Source organism: Rhinichthys klamathensis, unplaced genomic scaffold (assembly GCF_029890125.1).
Source record: "Rhinichthys klamathensis goyatoka isolate OS25496 unplaced genomic scaffold, OSU_Roscu_1.1 h1tg000042l_1, whole genome shotgun sequence".
NCBI classification, from domain to species: Eukaryota; Metazoa; Chordata; class Actinopteri; order Cypriniformes; family Leuciscidae; genus Rhinichthys; species Rhinichthys klamathensis.
Window position 1 is genome coordinate 4299418 of NW_026606589.1, and position 22296 is coordinate 4321713.

Consider the following 22296-nt stretch of genomic DNA (forward strand, 5'->3'; position numbering starts at 1 on the left):
CACTAAACTGCAAGGGTGTTTATGCCAACTGGTGGGTCTGGCTTTGTCTGTGTTGCTATGGTTACCACAAAGCAGGAACGACCGAGAGAGAGACATGAGTTCATGTGTGAAGTGGAGCAGAAGTAATTTCTGAAATGTGGACGAGCCAAACTAGAGACCTAATCCTCTTACACAGGAAGACTAACAAATACACGCTCTCTCAGAGCTGACATAGTTTGGTGTGCGTTCAAAGCTTGTGCACGATCAGCAACCGAGCCGAGACTTTTCAGCGCTTAATCTGAAGGGCCTCTGGGAGACGTTTATGAACATTAATGTTTACTGCAGCAGACTGAAGTGGGCCCATTTATGCACAGAAGAGCTGTATAAAACCTGCCAAAAGTGTCACCGTGGCTCTCTCGACATAGTTTGTTAAAGGAACTGTTTACCTAATAAAATTTCTGTCATCGTTTTTTCTGACTTTCTTTCTTTTGCGCAATATAACAGAAGATAACATTGGAATCCAAAAAAAAACATTAAACCCTATTTCCTTGTGAAAAATACGTTTATTTTATTGTATTCAATGTGCACTTGTAGTGTAATTCAAATCTTAAAAACATATATTTTTTAAAACCTGCGCTTGCAGATAACATAATAAAAAAAGAAAAGCGAATTCTTGCGCAGAACAAAACCATACCGCCAATCCAAACTGTAGGCTAACTGTCAATTTCAAAAATTCGATGTACAATTTAAGCTAAAATACATTTTAATTTAACAAGCAATTACATTCAGTTCACACCTAAGCATATTCTTTTATTATAATCTTTATCTATTTTATTTCCATAATATGTACAATTATTAGAAGTAGGCTAAAATATACTTCTTTTTCACAAGGGATTGACTTTCATTGTATGACAAAAACAATTTCAGAACTATTTCTTTAATAAATCGGTAACTTGCGATGTGGAAAAGACACACAGACACTGATATAACAGCAAGGACAGAGTTGTAAATCACTAGAGTGCAGATCTGTGAAACCAAGCTGGAAAGACAATGGTTTAATAAGCAATTAATTTCAAATAAACAACAAATGTTTTAAGGAAATGACTTCACACATTGAGATGTGAAGTGCATGTTATTTTTCTCACAGAGAGATGCTTTTTTGGGCCACGTTTTGTCTGGGTAATTGATGTGAAATGGTTTGTACTTCATCAGGAATGTGCGCTCGAGTCGGGGAGGGAAATAAAAAGTTAATTAAGCAGCTCCTGAATGTAATGAAAAACATGTGTGCACAGATGGCTGGGAGGACAAATTATCACCAGAAATTATCAAAACAAATGAGTTTTCCGTGCTCTTTCAGAGCTATTTATATTTTTAAATGCTCGGGGAAAGAAGTAAAGCTAAATACTTGGAACACACAAATGAGGAGTAATATACACTTCCACTGTTTTTCGGTTAATCTTTCTCTCGTAGACTCCATATATTAACTCCGATCTCAAGAGCAGCCATGAAGGTTTCTCAGCGCAGCTCAATGGACAGCCTTCATCTGAAGAGTACAAACACATCATCCGTTCCATGGCTCAGGTAACACACATATTGGTTTTTATTTCTATAGAGCATTTCAAACTCTCATGTCGCATTGATATAAGAGATTTAAGAAATGCGAGCCAAATATATTGATTTTTTTTTTTTTTAAGTTGTGTCCTCAGTATATAAAGCAATAAGAGACCATACAGTTTGTCATTTCTTTTCTGAGAGCATACAAACAGTGTGATTATATGGCTGTGATGTTGTGTGTGAAGGGTCGGTACGTGACTAACATCGACCTACAGAAGCCGGTATCAGGCGGTTTGGGCTTCAGTGTTGTTGGATTGTGTAGTGAGAACCGCGGAGAACTCGGCATCTTCATTCAGGAGATTCAGGCTGGAAGTGTGGCAGACAGGTCAGAATATGTACACACACTCACACATCCTGTCAGATGATCAGTGATTTGTGCACGCAACAGTTTTTGTTCGGTCACATTTTAAAAATAAAGATTACTCCTATTTTGAAGATCTGCTGCAATTTTCATTTCTTCCCTCCTAATCACAAATGTGTCACCAGTTCATATCATGTCAGCATTTTCCAGCTAAAAGTCACTGAAAAAGCTAGTTTGCTGACATGTTAGTGCTTTTTAGCAATTTGGTTTGTCTTTGTGAGAGGAAATTTCTGCCTGCTCAATATGTGTCAGATAGAAAACACATTATACTACAAAAACAGTGTTAGATAATTATTCTTAGGTCAGTGATTAGGTCACCATTCACATTGCAATTTATTATCATTTTGTCAACACCTTGTGAAAAAGAACACTTTAGCACACTTTTAAAAAGAGTACTTATTATGGAAATAATATAATATAAAATAAAATACTTGAGAATGACCAGAATGTGATGTTTTCAGAGACATTTCTTTTTACTTGTGCTTTAGAATGTTAGTCGACACATTGAAATAAGTGTACTGTTATATTGTATATAATTTGCGGGTGTCAGGGAGCCACTATCAATATGTGGGGTATTGAAATTGCAGTAACACTTTACAAAAAGGTCTCATTTGTTAACATTAGTTAATATATTAACTAACATTATCTAAAAAATGAGCAATACATTTGTTACAGTATTTATTAATCTTTGTTAACATTAGTTAACAATGTTCATGTTAGTTCACAGTGCATTAACTAGTGCATTGTTAACAAATACAACTTTTGATTTTAACAATGTATTAGTAAATGTTGAAATTAACATTAAATATGATTTTTAAATGCTGTAGAAGTATTGTTCATTCTTAGTTCATGTTAACTAATGTAGATAACTAATGTTAACTAATGAAACCTTATTGTAAAGTGTTAGTGAAATTGCGTTTAAATGCGCGCTCGCTTTTCACACAATTTATAAGAAAAGATATTTGTCAGTGATGCTCAGGATCTGTTGTGCTTACTTTTACTCTTACGCTTTGACACCAAATCCTCTGCCATCGTCTTGTCAGTCATCTCTCCTTACTCTCGTCACATGATAATTGAAATCGGACTTATGCTGCACTGGGCTGGGACACTGCAGCTCGTGTTGAATGGAGGAGAGCAGACCCTCTCAGTTTATAATTGTAGCATTCATTGTCTACATAACAACATGGCTTTTATTTCTGCAAAAAAGCTAAATGACTGTGGGGGCGATGCCTTGGGACGTGATTTAATCAGTGAATGGCCGAAGACTGTGTAACACTGGAGCACTGTATAACACTGACTGCCGTGGCCAGCTAAATCATTCTTCTTTAAAGCACAGCAAAAGACAATTTTTGTCATGACAACTCTCTTAGAGATTGGCATTGTAATGGATATGGCAATGTTAATGCATTTATTCTTGTCGGAAAATATTTTTGCTGCTGTAGAGCAAGTACAGAGACTTGCTACTGTCAATACATTACAGACATGCTGCTGTGAGCAAGTAAGACATGCTGCTGCTGCACATTTAACATACACTCACCTAAAGGATTATTAAGAACACCTGTTCAATTTCTCATTAATGCAATTATCTAATCAACCAATCACATGGCAGTTGCTTCAATGCATTTAGGGGTGTGGTCCTGGTCAAGACAATCTCCTGAACTCCAAACTGATGCTGCGTCCCAATTCGCATACTATCCGTCCTTAATAGTATTCGAAAATAGAATTAGTACGTCCCAAATCGTAGTATGTTGAAATGAGTGTCCCAAAGAGACCCGGATGGTCTACTATATCCGGTCAGAATCCGAAGTGCAGATCGTTGCGCACTCTAACGGCTGATATTGCCCATAACCCATCGCGCGTTGGACGAGGATTCGGTTAGAACTACAAACACGAATGAAAAGTGATCAAAAACTACAGACATGGAGGACGCGCGAGTCCGACGGTTATGTAGAGAGGTTTAGATAAAGGGGTTTGAGTGATTAATTATCAGTATCTAACCTGACGAAAATGTATTTATTCAATGTTGTCCACATTATATTGCATCTGCAGCAGCATTGTGAACTTTTGCAAAGATACGTTTTGCCATTAACTTTTAAATGCATTATTATATTCAAATTCCAAACACATGAGGAGAGTCTCCGCATGAAAGACCCATGACTGGCAGATGAACGTGCGACAACAATTCTCTCCGAAATGGTAAGAAGTTATATTAGATTGAATGGAGGATTTTAACTGTGATGAGATGATTGACAGGGCAGTTTACGGTGATAGGATGCACGCGACAGATCTGTCCGTTAAAGATGACGAAGTAGTATGTCCCAAACTTAGCCTACTCTTTTGCTACACACTCAAAAGTATGTACTTTTTCTTCACAAAAAGAGTACATACTTTTAGGGCGTAGTATAAGTAGGCGAATTGGGACGCAGCATGAATGTCAGAATGGGAAAGAAAGGTGATTTAAGCAATTTTGAGCGTGGCATGGTTGTTGGTGCCAGACGGGCCGGTCTCAGTATTTCACAATCTGCTCAGTTACTGTGATTTTCACGCACAACCATTTTTAAGGTTTACAAAGAATGGTGTGAAAAGGGAAAAACATCCAGTATGCGACAGTCCTGTGGGCGAAAATGCCTTGTTGATGCTAGAGGTCAGAGGACCGACTGATTCAAGCTGATAGAAGAGCAACTTTGACTGAAATAACCACTCGTTACAACCGAGGTATGCAGCAAAGCATTTGTGAAGCCACAACACGCACAACCTTGAGGCGGATGGGCTACAACAGCAGAAGAGCCCACCGGGTACCACTCATCTCCACTACAAATAGGAAAAAGAGGCTACAATTTGCAAGATCTCACCAAAATTGGACAGTTGAAGACTGGAAAAATGTTGCCTGGTCTGATGAGTCTCGATTTCTGTTGAGACATTCAGATGGTAGAGTCAGAATTTGGCGTAAACAGAATGAGAACATGGATCCTGGTGGAGCTGGGGAAGCTGGAGGGTTTCTGAAAGTGCGCTGCAGACTGCTAATAGCAAACAATGCCAAGTAATTGAAGGTTGAGCTGCAAGCTCATTGGCTGCTGATGCCACAGCAACCAGTCAGCTGCGCTATGTAGATAATGATGTGATCACTAACAAATTGAGTTAAGGACCTATCAGCCTGCGACATCTTGAGTTTCATGACAGAACTTTGTATTAAAACAATAAAAATTTACTTTAAAGTAAAAAATTGAATTGGACATTATTACAAAGTGCACTTTTTGCCCCTTTTTCATTATTATTGTATTATCTGCAACAAAAAAAAAATACTTTTAAAGTGTCATGAAACCCCCCTGTTTTAGCACTGGTCATTCACACCTGAGATTTGAAAAAGACAAAAAAAATGGGCATGTAAAGCTGTGGAAAAGTGAGAGTGTAGAGGGTGGGAGGAGGGGACACAACAACCAATTCATACTTTGCACGTGACGTCACAAGTACTGGATGGCGGGCAAGAACGTCGTCCTCCAGCAACGAAACCCAGTAAACTAATCAAGGATCTTGCCAGGACATCGCCAGTTTTACTATACAAAAGTTGGTGTTTTGAGGTTTGTGATATCTATGGTTTTCAATGAGAACCAGAGATGACCCAACAGTAGAGCTATAGATATTATTTACGGAGGAATTATTACTGCTCGATTATCTTAAAAAACCATGTCTGCTTTACACAATTTAGCTACCTTGGCGTTAATCCTATTTCTAGTCCATAGTTATGCAGCTAGCTCGCTAACAGACTTGATAGCTACTAAAAGACCCATAAGACCTGGAACTACAGGACTCTACGTTGAAAATACCCGTTTGTTGCCCGCCAGGTATCCATGGTAGTCACGTGACTGCAAAGTATGAATAAAACACAGACCTGCAACACACAGTCATTATACAGACAAATGAATATTAAAATATGAGCGAAGAAAAATACAAACAACAACAGAGTTGGTGGGGGCAACTTGATGTTTTAAAAAATATATATAACCCTATGACAACAAACTCATAATAATATTATCATTAGAGACGACTATCATGAACAAATCAAATACATTCTGATAAATTATTATTAGAAATATCAACAAATCAGCATTATAACTTTGCAGAGCTATCGGTCTATATGAAAAATGAGGAAGATGGTCTATAATAATATTTTACGTTTACGAGCACTACAATCTCTGAACAATTGACGTGCATCAGTTTAACACAGATGGAATAAAGGCATAGTTACTTTTTTGCCCATTCTTCTTTGAATTTTCGGTCTGCATCATTATCTTCTATCAGAATACATCTGTATCAGTGTCTTTTTTTGCACATATGTATTTCATTTGAAGAAGACATGATGAAATATGTGCACATACACTGCTGGTTCAAGTTTGGAACACTAAAAGTATATGAAATATATCCATGAAATACCCTTGCTCCATACAAGTACACATTCAGTACAACTAAGCATGCTTCTTTTTCACAAGGGATTAGTTGACTTACAGGAATGCTGGATTTAAAGGGATAGTACCCTCCAAAATCCTGTCATCATGTACTCGCCCCTTATGTTGTTCTAAACTCATGATTTTCTTTTTGAGGAGCACAAAAGATTTTTAAAGAATGTTTCAGTTGTTTTTGTCAATACAGTAACAGTTAATGTGTTACAAAAGTTTCAAGCTCCAAAAAGGAGATAAGAAGTGTAAAATGAATCTATACAGCTTCGGTGGTTTATTCCAAGACTTGATGTCACATGACGCGCAAAAACCAGTGAGGTTTGATGTTACAAAGTGATCGAATTTCTTTTCATTTACACTAGTGTCATGTCCTTATTTAAGCTTGAAACTTTCACATTCTTTGCACTGTAGTGATGGTGAACTTTGGCTGTTAAGCGTATGTTCTCTACTTTACCCTAGCGATGGAAAACTGAAGGAGGGAGATCAGATATTGGCAATTAATTGTCAGCCATTGGATCAGAGCGTCAGTCATCAGCAGGCCATCGTGCTTCTTCAGCGAGCATCAGACTGTGTGAACCTCACTGTTGCCCGTGGGCCCGTACCACAGCTTTCCAGCCCAGTCGTGTCCAGAACCCCCAGTGCTGCTAGCACACTTTCAGCACACTCCAGTGCGGTGAGACAAACACACACACACACACACACACACACACACACATACATACATAAATAAACCTCACTCCTGGTTTCTTTGGAGTGTTAATTTCAGAACCTGATGCATTTTTCCTTTTAGTTTTGTTCATTTAGAAACATATAAACACACATGAAGCTCAAATCCGTGCCTAAAAAATCGGTCCAAGATTTCCTGAACAAGGTGGTCTCTGCCAGATTGAAAATTAACTCTGAAGTGGTTTGCTTGTGGTGAGAAAGCAATCCGAACCAATGGACCAACAAACTAAGCTGTATCATAACTTATAATAGGAAATTGATTGCAGTGTATTATTCTATTCAAGGGAAATATACTACTTTTTTGGAAGGTTACACCACTAGAATGCCCAAAAAATAGTTGAAAGTGATATTAAAGTTCTATTTCATGTCTTCCAAGTTCCAACTGCCAAGCAACGGCTAAGCATGTGAATATTCCTGCTGCGCATAGCGGGGAGTGAGACATACATAATAGAGACGTGACAGCCCCTTTTTTAAAAGGATTCGACCCCATACTGCTTTCCTTTTGGGATTGCAGATTGTGTAGTTTGTTTGAGCTTCAAGTCATCAACATCTGTGAACTGGACAAAGCACTCAAAGTTGTTAATATTTAAAAAACAAAAATAGTTGGTATATAAACATTTTTTAAATCGAGTTGAGATTTGTGGGGGCTCACCCAGCACAGTGTTTTTGCCTTTTTAAGATAAATCACTTGTATTCATCTTTTGTAAGTCGCTTTAGATAAAAGGATCTGTCTTTGGATAAAAGCACGTCTCTCAGTAGACAAAAACTCCACAAAACAGTTTTGAAAGTTGTGAGTTGTGAAAATTAAGTGATCTAGGAACAGTGCTTGCAATTGCAATTGACTAAGTCGATCCCTCTCAGACTTGTTTTCATCCTTGTTAAATTCAATATGGCGTCTAACCTAAACAAGGTCTATAGCTTCTGGTTTTCTCTTGAGTTAACAGTACACCCAGAAGTTTTGTTTTAGTGTGTCAGATCAAAAAATTTGGAATATGGCGGCACGGTGTTGATGGATCTGTTTGTTTTGAATTAATTAACTTAATCTCACCTGTTTCCCGGGTGGTAGCACAAATGTTTTACTATCGATTCCACTCATTCTGAAAATGTTAATAAGAAATTGACAATACACTTTGCTAATTGACTATTGGGGCAGGGTCTATGGTGTACATTTTGCAATTCAGAATACATTAAATAGCACCCTCGACTAGTGTGGAGCACGGGGATCACTACTTGCATAACAACGGCTGTCACATTGAGGGACAGAGGTGATCTCTGGTGCCTATGTGATACTTGATAGTCCTCAATCATGTCCACTGGTGTGTCATTCCATCAGGAGTGTAACTGTGTCACAAGCCACTCCTAAAGGAGTCTCTGTCACAGACGTCTTTGCAGCAGTAATGTGGTCATCTGCCTTGATATGGGTGAGTTGCCTTCAGGTCACTATTGATATTGGTGATCCACTGATTTAGTCAATCAGGAATCAGGAATTAGAACTTGAGTTACAAATACAACAGTAAAGATGTCAAATGACTAGCAGTTAATGTTCACTTGAACAACTAGCATTTTTCATGAGAAGTTTTCCAAAGAGGGGGAACAGGGTGCGTTCTCTTATAGGGGTGGCTGCATCACATATCTTTTGTTGGTATTGTATTTTAATCCACGTTACGTGAGGCAGTAAAATCCAAATTTTTTGTGGCACTCTTGTGGTCATCATCTGTCAATGATAGAATCGCTGTTACGTTCTTAGTTATCTCACATTTTTTTGGAAACAATTGAAACTGGTATGAATACAAAAATTATGAACTTGCCACATGCGTTTTAAACTACATTTGTTTATCATCAAGATGGGCAACCTTATTTGTCTTTGACCATCTTGCGTGTTCATTTATCTCTTTTTGTGTGCTTTTTAGACCCATTGGACTCACGTGGAGACAATTGAGCTGGTGAACGATGGAACTGGTTTGGGTTTTGGGATTGTTGGCGGTAAAACCACAGGTGTTATCGTCAAAACCATCCTACCTGGAGGCATCGCTGACCAGGTAAACATCAGATCATCCATGTTTTGTTTTGTTTTTTTTCTGTTCCTGGGTGACTTTATCAGTTCAGTTCATGTTGACTTTTTTATGCATTATTACAACCTGGGGTGTTTTTGTCTGTCTGTTCCTCCTAATATGTCTCTTTCTCTGACCTTTTATACTCTCCTCAACCTTAAACGTTTTGGTTTCTTTTCAAGCATTTAAGGAACATTAAGGAAAGACGTAAAAAACAAAACTTAAAGGGGTGGTTCAGAATTTTGGACATCGGGCCTCATTTGCAAGTTAGCCTTAGTGTTATTTATCAGTGGAGACAGTTTTCAAAAATTTTCATCCAGTCGTTCCAGTTGCATAGTTCGCCGGTGCTAGGCTAGTGCGAGTCAATGGTAACTGCTAGCCTGCCATTAAAAACAGTTTTACCCACTCCACAGTACACCAAAAGCAAATAAATTATAACGCCAGACTATCGATGTAAATGTCTGTTGAGAGAATAATGTTAAAAATCAAACAATCCAAAATTCTGAACCACCCCTTTATCTCAACATTATGACATACATTAAATAATTGTCTAATAACCCTGTGAGGATTCTTGTTAATTTAACCCAAGAACGAAAACAGTGAAGGTTGTCATAAAATCTGTCTCTCTCATTGCTTCTAGGATGGTCGCTTACGAAGTGGGGATCACGTTTTGCGAATCGGTGATACGGATTTGTTTGGTCTAAGCAGTGAGCAGGTTGCTCAAGTTTTGAAACAATGTGGCAACAGAGTTCGACTCCTCATCAGTCGTGGGACGGCAGACGATGCTCCGCCCGCTCCTGTCTCCTTGCCAACTGTAACTGAGCAACAGGTACAGCGCCGTTCATATAGACCCCCTTTTCAGTTGGTAAACATGGTGACATATTTTTGTGGGCGGAGCTTAGGTGGTGGCAGAACGATCCCTCTGGCCACTTCAATGCTAGTTAGCAAGTTTTGTTAGCTTGTTTTTAAACAATGACTGGAGAAATCAGATTTTAACTTAATGTGTAAGGCCACTCACTGTCCAGGACCGCGATTGTTATTTTCAAAAGTTAATTTTAACGGACGGAACCAGATGGGCCGACCCGTAGCCTACACGCTCACTCAATGCATGGACGATCTGACAGGATTAACGTTACCTTGGTTGAGTGGGCTGACTTCTACACCTACCTTATAGAGAAACCGAGCGTAAAGAAAAACTGAGGGCAATTTTAATGATGTTTCTAGAAATAAAAATATTTTTTATGTATTAAAATTATATTAATTAACTATGTATTTGATTATTCTTTCTTACCAGGTTCTTCAAAAAGTCTTATCACAATATATCACAACAATGTATACAATCATAGATGATTCACAAATAATCACAATAATTTAGAAAACATTATACTGGCCGCCTCCAGTTTTCACTTTGTTTTGCCTCCAGCTAGTGCCGTGATGTAATTGTGACGTTGGCGCAAAAGGGGTCTATACAGATCAGTCTGAACAATATGTAAAACACTGAGCTGTTTGTTTAAGTGTGGTAACTGACTCACCCAGAGGTATATGTTATTGCTCAGTGGTTGCTCTTTCATGACTCACAAGACTTACTCAGAAGTGCTCACTTATGTCATTAGAAGAAAATGAAACAAATAGAACAACTGACATTATGTACAGTGAGAACATAAGAGAATATCAGTGTGGATAGCACAACTCTTGGATGAATTTATTAAGAAATATTGCATTTGTTTCTTATTTTTTCCTTTATCTAATAATACAAAATAGTATATAGTATATATAAAAAAAAAAAATTCTTGAGAATATTGTTATAATTGGTAATAAAATGTATCAAATTTAAATTAAGAGGTTTCTTTTTCATTCTGTTCTCACTGCAATGTTTTCTGCTTTCAGGGTTTTGAGGAAGAGGAACAGGGCGCTTTTGATGTTAGCTTAACGAAGAATGCTCAGGGATTGGGCATCACCATCGCTGGATATGTTGGGGACAAAACCTCAGGTGAACTTTAAATCATACACCAAATTATATTACCAAACAGAACTGAAGTGCATACTGAACAAACTGATGAATATTGTATTTAGTAGTCACTGTAACTATTGCTCTTGCCCAGATCCTAAGTCTTAAACTTCAGCTTGTAAGTTTTTGGGCTATGGACGTCACGTGAATGATACCTTGAATGCGGCTTGTTAAATTTTCATTTAGTGTTATGATTTGCTGTATATAGATGTGACAACCCCTTGTGTATAATAAGTACTCTTTAGCTCAGTGGTTCCCAAACTTTTTCTGCCAGGCCAGCCATTTTGTAGAGAAAAATATTTTCATGCAATCACTTAATGACTCTCAAACATGACCTTGCTTGCAAAATCCTATAGGATTTACTTGAAACATTTTAATTAATACAGTACTACAAGTACAGTACTAGTTCCCAACATCAACAGGCTTCTCTTTGTGTTCGTGATGTGAATTCTCTAAGTGGCGTTTTAACTAGTTCGGATTCATACTGTCAGAAGCTAATATTTTGAGGCACACACCGTGACCTCTCTTCATTAGCCACCATTGTACTGGTGAATCCGTGGGCGAGATATGCCTCATCATTATTTTCTTGTCTTGAGGCTATCTACGCTGGATGCGACAAAGCGAACGTTGCAAATCCATTTGTCCTTTGTGTCAGCACTGGAGTGCATCTGAAACAGAAAGGGGCATCAGTTTACTGTTGGGGATTTTTCATGTCACGCTGCATCAAGTGTAGACAGCATCACTGATTATAATGGGTTATATTAGCTTTTGTCGCATCGCGCCGCTTGCGTCTGATGTAGACACATTGTTTTGGTTGTTGTAACGTTTGAAGTAGATTTGTCTTCTGCTTTAGTTTTACCTGGCACTGGCAGTCCTTTCACATACTTGTCCATGCTTAGTGCAGAATCATGCATCATTCATTTATATTTTTATAAGGCACCCCTCAGTTTGGGAACCACTGCTTTAGCTTACAGTTTATTTAGCAAATGAATACTTAGTACAGAATTAATAAACTTTAAAAGAATATACTTAAGTGTAAACTAGAGTTGTCAAAAGTACCGACTTCTGTACCAGGTCTGTACTGAAATTAAAAAAACGATACCAGCATTTCCCTCTAGCATTTTTAGCGCTTAAACACCTCTGATTGGCCATTGTGTTTACGTGCTCAACATATACAATATGTCTCTGATTGGCCATTGTGTTAACGCGCTCAACATATGTGTCTGTGATTGGCTACAATGATCAACATTGACATCTTTGACGCTCCTCATCGAGCGCTTACACAGATACACATGGGAGTTGTATCTGTGTAAGCAACGCAGTGGTCTCCTGTGTGTATCTATGTAAGCGCTTGGTGAAGAGCGTCAAAGATGTTATTGTTGATCATTGTAGCCAATCACAGTCATATACTGTATGTTGAGCGTGTCAACAAAATGGCCAATCAGAGGTGTTTAAGAATCCATTCAGCAGCGCTCAAAATGCTAGAGGGAAATGCTGGTATCGTCACATTTTTTTAATTTTAGTACTGACTTCAGTACTGAAGTCGTTACTTCTTGACAACTCTACTGCAAACTGAATGTAATGTTCTCGGGTGCTTAATTGCATGATAATATCACTCGAATGAATATACTGACAAACATTTATGGTAAAACAAACATTTATGGTTTCTATAAGTGGTCGACTGATATATCGCCAAGGCATGATGGGAATTTTTTTTCTTTTTGGCTGATGTGTTGGAAGTGGGACTTTTATTTTGACAGCACTAAAAACACTGCGTGCCCATTCTCTATCTTCATTAGTTTACGGTCTCTGTGTAACAGTCCTATCTAATATGTTATTAATAATAAGTTATAACTGTAAAACAAAGAAAGTGAATGTATATGAAAAAGTATTATAGCGTTTTCTTTTTATATTTGTAAAAATAAATATTATATAGTATATTAAAAGCTCTTATATTGCTTTTATAAGATTTGAAGGACACTTCAAGTCAGGTGCCCATGTAAGCTTTGAAAGCTGTCCTCGAATCGCTCCCCACAGCGAAAAAATGTGCTGTTGCTACAAGAAAGTCATAACTATTTTCATAGTATTTAATCTTCTCCATTGGAAAATTATTTTTTTACGAAAACTTTAAAGACCGTTAAAGACTGACTGTAAGTAGACCTACTGTATCCGAGGTTGTTAATGATAGTATATGCCTTGGAAAAGTCATCAATTTGCATTAAAGGTGACATATTATGCCTCTTTTCACAAGATGTGATATAAATCTATGGTGTCCCCAGAATGTGTCGAAATTTCAGCTCAAAATACCCCCCAGTTCATTTATTATAGCTTGTCAAATTTGCCCCGTTTTGGGTGTGTCCCTTTAAATGCAAATGAGCTGCTTCTCCCCGCCCCCATTCAGAAGAGAGCCGATCCTTTACATGAGCTTCGGATACTCCGGCAATAACAAAACACACGAATCTCATCCAAAATCTCAGAAATAACCAGTCGAGGAGTGCAGCCTTACGGAGAGACTCAGGAAGATGTTGGAACTTTTAGATGCACCTGGATGTTTCTGAATGGTTAAGTGGATACATTTATGTAGTTGTTGTGGAGTTACATTGATTAATTTCATCAACTTGCATGTACCGTCATGTTTAACTTTTACACAAGTTAACACAGTTCCCTGAGGTCTTTATAAGACAGCTGTGACATGTTTTGGTCAAATAGTGTTCTGTGCTCGCCTGTGCAGCCAACGACAGAACAGTTTGCATGCTTTGCTCGAGATTTTGCCATTGCGTTAGAACTGGTTACATGTATGAGTAGTAATAACGTTCTAGTAGTTGCGAAAACCAAATGGCGGCGCTGTGGGTGGAAACGTGCAGATTAAGGGATGGTAATATTATAATAAGATCCCCTTCCTACGTCAGAAGGGGAGCTGAATCTGATCGGCTTATTTTTTGACATACTCGCAAAGAAAGGCTTACCAAAGCAAAGTTACTGGGTTGTCACTTTTCACGTTTTCTGGGTTGGTAGATGCACCGGGGACCCGATTATAGCACTTAAACACGTAAAAAGTCAGATTTTAATGATCTGTCTCCTTTAAATCTCATCTTATTTTTTAAGAATACTTTTTTTTTTATTATACTTATATTTATTTTAATTAGTATTTTACTTTTTGTTATATTATACTATAAGATAGAGCTACAATTAATCAATAAAAGATTGCGATCTCGATTCAAACACTGACACGATCTTATTCCTTAATATCAGCGCTTTGGCTGTTTATTAAAACTTTCTTTGACAAGTACGATCACAGCAAATATTCAGATCTGCTTTGGCGCTGCCACTGACCCAGAGAAAGCAGTTGTCATGTATAGGCAGGGGCGTAGCAGCCATTATAAAAGTGGGGGGGACAAAATGGTGTGGTGATGTGACCCAAAGGTCAGTCCTTCCAGAAAAATGCCGAGTTTTTTTGTGATTGTTGCGGGCAAAAATCCTTGATTATGCGGCGATGGAATATGCAGGATATTTGCAATTTTATGTGATGAAATTGCGGGAACTTGCAAAAACTGCGGTTTGATGAAAAAGAGAGAAAAAGTGATTCCCCAACACCCTGTTCTCACTAGGCTACTACCTTAATGTAAAGAGCTATTTCTTATTACTTCCTATGATAAGCAAACATACTACATCACAGAAAGTGCTGGAATATTTAATCTTGTTTTATTTCAGACCTTAATAAACACATGGCTCAAACTTACAAAACATTGATGAGTCAAACAAGTTCTGTAGCTTTACAAAAGTAATATGCTACAACTTCTGTAAAAATGAATAAATAAAATATGAAAAAAATGTTTCCTGTTTTACAGCTTTTTTTTCATTTTTTTTTCAATGATGTTCATGTCGAGTAATTACGTCACTTCATAACGTTCCCATGGCAACCGGGGGAAACGGCTGCTCTCGTGTGAAGCAAACGCAACATTTTTCAACTTTCTGCTAAGATATATGTGACTTTTTTTTGCAACAAAAATGCGGGGATTATGAAATCTTACAAGCCCCGCATATTTTGCGTGGAAATCGGCAATTTATACGGCAAAAGTGCGGCGTATTTGAAAAAATGCCCCCGCATAAATATGCAGACTTTGGCTGATTATGCATTGAATCATGCGATCGCATAATCGCGTTTTTCTGGAGGGACTGAAAGGTGATGTTCATAATAATAAATTCTAGATGGAATAGCAATTGGCATTTTACAGCACCCTAGTGCCAATTTTGGGAACATGCCATGATAGTTTACAGCAACCTATTTTTGTGAAATCATACTCGAAATAAAAAAATATTGCAGGACTTGGGACTTTCAGACAACTGTGGACATATATACTTTATTTTTATGAAATAAAGATATTTTATGATATTTACAATATTTCAGTTAAACTACACTTGAACAATAACTTTTATCTCACTTAACAGTTGGACCAAAAAAAAGTGTTCAATGAGTACAAAACAGATTACATCTAGCCTACAGTAATTTTATACAACAGACATTTTATAAAAAATATATCAATAAAACCTAAATCAATGTATTCGGTATTGGACATCAATTTAACATTGACATGTTGAATTTACATTGCATTTTGGTCACCCGACGTCGCAACCAAAATTTAACCAAATATCAACGTCTTATGACGTTGTGTGCCTGCTGGGAATAATCTATGTCTCATTTAACAGACGCTTTTATCCAAAGCAACAAGTAGGAGAGCATTTAACACACACTCGGCACAATCCGGCGCGACGTGAACCCATAGGGGTTCTGTTGTCTCGTCTTACAGCAGCGTTACAGTAGGTTAAATCATAACAAGGAAACTTTACGTGTGATTCATGTCATCGCGACATACTGTAGGCTAACAGTGTGTGTTTGAAAAAAATGATGTAGTCCTCTGCTTTTTTTCTGGGGTGCATTAGACGGCCAAACAGCAAAGCGACTAAACAAACACGAAAATTCGCAAGACTAGAGCAACAAAAGATTTGAAGCTCATGGCAGACGCGCCCAATAGATGCTTCGCGCTGTGATTGGCTGAATGTTAGCTCACTCAAGTCTAAGTAACAAATCAGAGAACACGGGCGGAAATATTGGCGCTGAGTATAAAAAAAAATGCGGGGGACAGAATCACCTGTTTCTAAAAGTGGGGGGGACGTGTCCCCCCCGGTTGCTACGCCCCTGTGTATAGGTATGAAACAACTTCACAAGCAGTCTTTTCATCCACACAGTGTCGTTATTTCTGTATTACAAATTCAAATTAGCACAGAAAATTATGCAAGTTTATATTTCAGATCTAAATACTATGGTAGCAGTGAATAAAATACAGTAAAGCACCTTTCGAAAGTAACTTGACTCTTCAAATAAAGATTGTTTCGATTGCATTGTTACACCAGTAGGTGGTGACAAGTGAATGTTTTGTCATTGAATCATTCATTCAAGAGATTCGTTCAAAAACACTGCATGCGTCTCATTTCGGAGGCACTCAGCATACCTAGTTAAAGAAGTCACCTCTCGCCACTGCTACCAGTGCACATTCAAAACAATTAAGCACTCTTCTTTTTCATAATGGGTTTCATTCAGGTTTAACTTTCAGTGTAAGTTACATGTGATATTTTGTGTTTCCCACTCTATTAAAAAGAGATTTTATTATGTAAAGCCTGCATGTGCAGAAAATATCACTCCTGACTGATTTCAAGTATTCTGACGTTTCTGTCCCTGACAGTGACAGGCTTGATATTTACTGTTTCTCTTTCTTACTCTGGGCAAATTTCAGCTCAAATGTGTATTCTCATTCTAGCGTTTAACCTTTGCTGACTGTAATTTCCTGTTGCAGAGCCCTCTGGGATATTCGTGAAGAGCATTTCGAGGGACAGCGCGGTGGAGCAAGATGGGCGAATTCATGTTGGAGATCAGATCATAGCTGTGAGTTATTTATTTCCAACAGAATGTGTTATATAAAACTCTTGTATAAACATGTTTTGTGTTGGAGCGCTTATCAACGTCAAAAGGATTTAATGCATATACGTGAAATTGCTTCTGTGTGTATGAATGTGTGCTTATGTGTATATGCATTGGGTTTGGCGAAATAGCGGTTTGAGATATTTTATTCATTAGTCATTCGCATAAAGTTAAACTTTTCTCATTTATTGAAAATGAATTAATTCCCATCAGTTTGTTAATGAAAATCCCTCCCATATATATTGATCTGTGTGACTTGGACTGTCAAGGGTCGTAAATTATCTCAACATGAGATTGAAATGTATTAAAGTCTAAACTTGTGTGTGTGTGTGTGTGTGTGTGTGTGTGTGTGTATGTGCAGGTAGATGGTGTGAATATCCAGGATTACACCAACCAGCAGGCTGTGGAGATTCTGAGACATACTGGTCAGACAGTAAACCTGAAACTCGTCCGACGCGGCTTTAAACCAGAGGACGCATGTCCGTCAGTCATACCTGTCACTGTGGAGACTACTCCCAGCGCATCAAGAAGCTCAACAATGGAGCGAACAAATACCAAGCACGGTACCACATGCCCAATTACTGTTGTCCTGTTGAATGAGTGTTTGAATTAAGCTGCTAACATCGGTCGTTCACATCTGTTTAAACACTCCACAAATGCAGTTTTCTTTCCTTGGAGCAGAACATTGGCCTTTTTCAAGTAGCTAATATTAAGCTTGCACAATTAAAATGAAATAAAATCTACACCACGGTAGGGCTTAGTGCAAAAGGCTGCAATTTAATTAAATGAAAATATAGTCTGTATGAGCTGTGTGCTTTAAAAGGGACCTATTATGCAAAATTCATTTTTATAAGGTGTTTGAACACCGATGTGTGTCTACAGCATGTGTAAACAACCAGTTTTTTTTATAATCCCCATAAATAATTAACAATCTCTCCAAACTCGTGGTTTCACTACTCTTACTACGTAAGCCCCATCCATGATCGGTGACAATCTGCCCTATTAGTATAGATCCCGCCCTGAGTGAGCCACAGCGCTCCGCCATTTCTGTTTACTCGCTGTAGCAGCTGGGGATATACGATGTCTGTGCCAAAAAACATTACGTACTGTTGTTGGATGTACCAACGAACATAAGAGTCTCCATAGACTCCCAGGATCTGAGTCACTGAGGACACCATGGTTGAAGTTGTTACACGAGGATGGATCAGTTTGTGATCCAGCTTACAGTCTCTCTGGAGCGATAGGCTACTGGTCACTGCAGTAATGAAAGGGAGAGCGCGCTGCACGCACTTTATTACAGTTGAGGCCCGGTGAATGGCGACTCTATTCACAAGTATTGGAGTCCATGTGGCAGAAGTATGGCCGAGCGGAAGTGGACTTGTTCGCCTCAGAGAAGACGACCCACTGTCCCCTCTGGTTCACCCTCACTCCTCAAGCTCCTCTGTGGCTAGATGCCTTTCCTTGGATATCTCTGCTCCCCGTGGTTCTAGCAAGGGGATTGCCTGGACCGAGTCCACCTTCTCCTAGTTGCTCTGTTCTGGCCAGCCCGAGTATGGTTCTCGAACATGATTTCTCTCCTAGATGACATTCCACAGGAGATTCCAGTTCAGAGAGATCTTCCTTCTCAAGTGCAAGGGACAATCTCCCACCCTAAAGCAGGAGATCTGGAAACTTTGGGTGTACCCTGAGTTACAAGCTCATATATTCTGGTCTCTCGACCAAGGTTGTTGAGACTGTTCTGAGTTCTAGAGCTCCTTCCACCAGAAAGCTGTATGCCTTAAAATGGATCATGGTGCGAGCAGTGCCACTTCAAACCAGTCGACTGCCGTGTTGGTTCAGTGCTGTAGTTTGTTCAAGAATGTCTTCAATGAGTTTGATCCCAGCTACTCTAAAGGTCTATGTGGCAGCCATTTCAGCTAGCCACATACCTTTAGATGGAGCTTCTGTTGGAGGACATCCTCTGGTGTCTTGGTTCTTGCACAGTGCCACACGGTAGCTGCGGGTCGCGAGTTCCTTCCTGGGACCTAGCATTGATCCCGGGAGCATTACCTGCTTAGACTTTGCTCCAGGTGATTTCAGAGCTATACCGCACCCCAGACCAAACTATATTCCAAAAGTTCTGGTCAGCCAGTTGCCTTTCCTCCACATAATGAAACGCAAGAGCAAGAAAGTCTGCATCTGTTATGTTCAGTCTGTGCTTTGAGCATCTACATCCAGAGCACCTACATGCTCAGACCAGTTGCATAAGTTCTATTAACTTCTGGTCTGATTTGGTGGCAGCAATAGGGGGAATGCGGTCACCAAGCAACATATCGCATTGGATCACTGACGCATTATCCCTCTCCTATGAAGGATTAGGGCTCTACTCCACTAGGAATGTCTTGTTTTCCAAAGCTCTTGCTAGGCGTGCATCCTTGTAAGATGTTTGTGCTGCAGCAGGGTCCTCTCTCCACACATTAATCAGGTTTTATAGTCTAGATGCGGATTCAATCTCAGGGACTCAGCCTGAGCTCAATAACTGCCTGTGCAGTTACACAGTCTTGTGTGCCAGGTTCTTTCCCTCTGTCTCTGTCTAAAACTGTTATTTGAGTTTCAGTTTTAGCAATTTTAGTACTTAAACTTAAACTTATTTATTTTAGTTAGTTTCCAAGACAGCATTTCTGATTTTTGTTTTTTAAGTTAAGTTCTTCATGTAATATTTATGTTTTATTTTAAATGTATTTTAATTGACAACGATTTTTATTTTTAGTTAGCACTGTGTGGAAAAAATAAAAGTCAAACTACTATTTGATTAAAAAATTCAAATAGTAGTATTCTACATTGATGACTTCATCACGTTTCATCACATGAGTGGTGTCCAGTTATCAAAATTAAAACAGTTATTTTTTGTGTAACTACCCTCCGGTATCACAAACAAAGCTTAAGCCTAGTCCCAGACTAAAATGCATGTTTGAGCTGTTTTAACTGAAAGAAGCTTGTTCTGACATATCTTAAAATATGTCAGTGCCAGTGTTTTGTTTTGTAAAATGCGGCAAACCCTTTCCTGATAAATACATAAATATGGAGAGAATACTTGAAGATATTACAACAGAAATGTAAAGCCAGAACTGAGATCTAACTTTAACCCAATAAGAAAGAGAAAGAAAGTTTGGTTGATCCTCTTTGTGTGTGCAAGCCCCGCAACCGCTGCACCTTATTTAGAGTAAAAATCCTCACTCATCCTTTCATCACAATCCTAAGAAGCCTGTTATTATATAAAGGGAGTTCAAACCAATAGGGTCACACATCACTCATGCCACTGTGTTTTTGTCTTTGTGTGTGTGTGTGTGTGTGTGTGTGTGTGTGTGTGTGTGTGTGTGTGTGTGTGTGTGTGTGTGTGTGTGTGTGTGTGTGTGTGTGTGTGTGTGTGTGTGTGTGTGTGTGTGTGTGTGTGTGTGTGTGTGTGTGTGTGTGTGTGTGTGTGTGTGTGTGTGTGTGTGTGTGTGTAGATGAGAGACTGTTTCTCACGCCAGAGGAAACCGCCAAACCTCAGTCTGTCACGGTTCAACCCATCAGAACTCCAGAAAGACGTGACGGTGAGAGACTTTTGCCATTTTGCGACTGATATCAGTGAATTGACATGCAGAGACTGGCAGATAATGTTGTCATGTCTCTCTCAGGTCCTGTTAAGCTGAGCTCGGAGGAGGAACACAAACTTTTGCAGAAGTGGCAGAATGAGCTCAGTGTCCGCAGTGAAGTCATTGTGAGTAACTCGTTTATGCCTGATTTTTTTTTTTATTAGAAGGACTTTTTGTGACCGGGTATGATTTAAAAGAAAGAAAAATAATACCTTTGTACATTTTTATTGTGTCTCTTTAATTTCTTTAATTATTATTAGTAATTATAATAATAAGTCAATAATTATAAATTCTTTAATTTGTAGCTATTTTAATTAATTTGGTATTTATGTGATTAGTTTGTCATTTATTTATAACAGATAATTGTTGTTCCCAAAACTGCTGTCACAGAATAGGTTTTTTATTATTATGTAAATGAGAAGTGACAGGAGCACATGGCATGTGCAGTTCAATGATCAAAAATGTGATTCAGATTTAGATTTATATTAGATGTAGTAGGCTACTTAACCAGTAGCCTAGACTTGTGAAAATCTAATTAAATTAACAATTTTATTATCTTTTTTATAGATTCAAAGTAAATTTTCTGCCAGTTAACTTGTTGTGTTAGTTAACTTGTTGTAACGTCTTTGCAGAAAAGTGAATAATGTCATTACCATCAAAAAAAATCCACACAATCACACACTATACTAAAACCAGTCCAGTTTTGATTCAGACCATGGTCAGATCTTTATGCCTGGACATGGGATTTTTTTTTAAACATTGATGAAGAATAGTTTGAAAACATTTAATTTAATATTTCAAGATCATATAACTTCAGAGTGCCCCTTATTGCCCCTATATTTACCATTGTGAAAAAAGTACACTTTAGTATACTTAAAAAAACAAGATACTTATTATGGAAATAATATATTTGCAAACTGCAAACTGAATGTAATGTTCAAACTGAATGTAACGTTCTCGAACACACTTAATCTGATATTTATTACCACTAACATCAAAATCTGTTTGTATATTTGGAGTGAAGCAGGTTTTTTTTTTTTTTTAAGTAGACTATACTTGTGGCTCATGCTGGAGTAAATGGGGGCTTTTTTAAAGTTTGTAATGTTTTTTGAACGATTCAGTCATTCTGTGTTGATGTATGTGCAGGTGGCTCAAGTAGAGAAGTTTAGTGAGAACAGCGGTTTAGGGATCAGTCTGGATGCGTGTGCTGGCCATCACTTCCTTAGCTCCGTACTTCCTGAAGGACCTGTCGGACGATCTGGAAAGATCTGTAGTGGAGACGAACTGCTAGAGGTAAAACCACCACACAACAGGGTGATTACCATAAGAAACAACTGAACTGAGTCTGACCACCAATATGTGTTAAAAAAAAATGTATCATTGGAATTTGGCCCAATTTTGATTACGTATGTGTCATATGTCTTTAATTAATCAAATTTGCCAAACTAGATTAAGTCGAGATTTCCATTTCTAGAAATCTGAACAAGACAGTTGGCTTATGCCTGTATT

The 22296-nt window shown here is 38.3% G+C and overlaps 2 protein-coding genes across 13 annotated transcripts in view; one reads left to right on the plus strand and one right to left on the minus strand.

Moving 5' to 3' along the window:
* Window positions 1-22296, plus strand: part of LOC130082291 (multiple PDZ domain protein) — a 109521-nt gene that overhangs the window by 19674 nt on the left and 67551 nt on the right. For all 12 annotated transcript variants that reach the window (XM_056247128.1, XM_056247131.1, XM_056247138.1 and 9 more), the window contains exons 4-14: window positions 1450-1560; window positions 1779-1918; window positions 6868-7081; window positions 9045-9173; window positions 9826-10014; window positions 11073-11175; window positions 17046-17134; window positions 17532-17733; window positions 20659-20745; window positions 20830-20912; window positions 21934-22080. In XM_056247128.1, the coding sequence (XP_056103103.1) occupies window positions 1450-1560; window positions 1779-1918; window positions 6868-7081; window positions 9045-9173; window positions 9826-10014; window positions 11073-11175; window positions 17046-17134; window positions 17532-17733; window positions 20659-20745; window positions 20830-20912; window positions 21934-22080 (1494 nt within the window). The remainder of the gene's footprint in view (window positions 1-1449; window positions 1561-1778; window positions 1919-6867; window positions 7082-9044; window positions 9174-9825; window positions 10015-11072; window positions 11176-17045; window positions 17135-17531; window positions 17734-20658; window positions 20746-20829; window positions 20913-21933; window positions 22081-22296) is intronic.
* Window positions 5157-22296, minus strand: part of mrpl21 (mitochondrial ribosomal protein L21) — a 167422-nt gene continuing 150282 nt past the window's right edge. The window contains exon 8 of the mRNA XM_056247143.1: window positions 5157-5167. The gene's annotated coding sequence lies outside the window, so the exon portion shown is untranslated. The remainder of the gene's footprint in view (window positions 5168-22296) is intronic.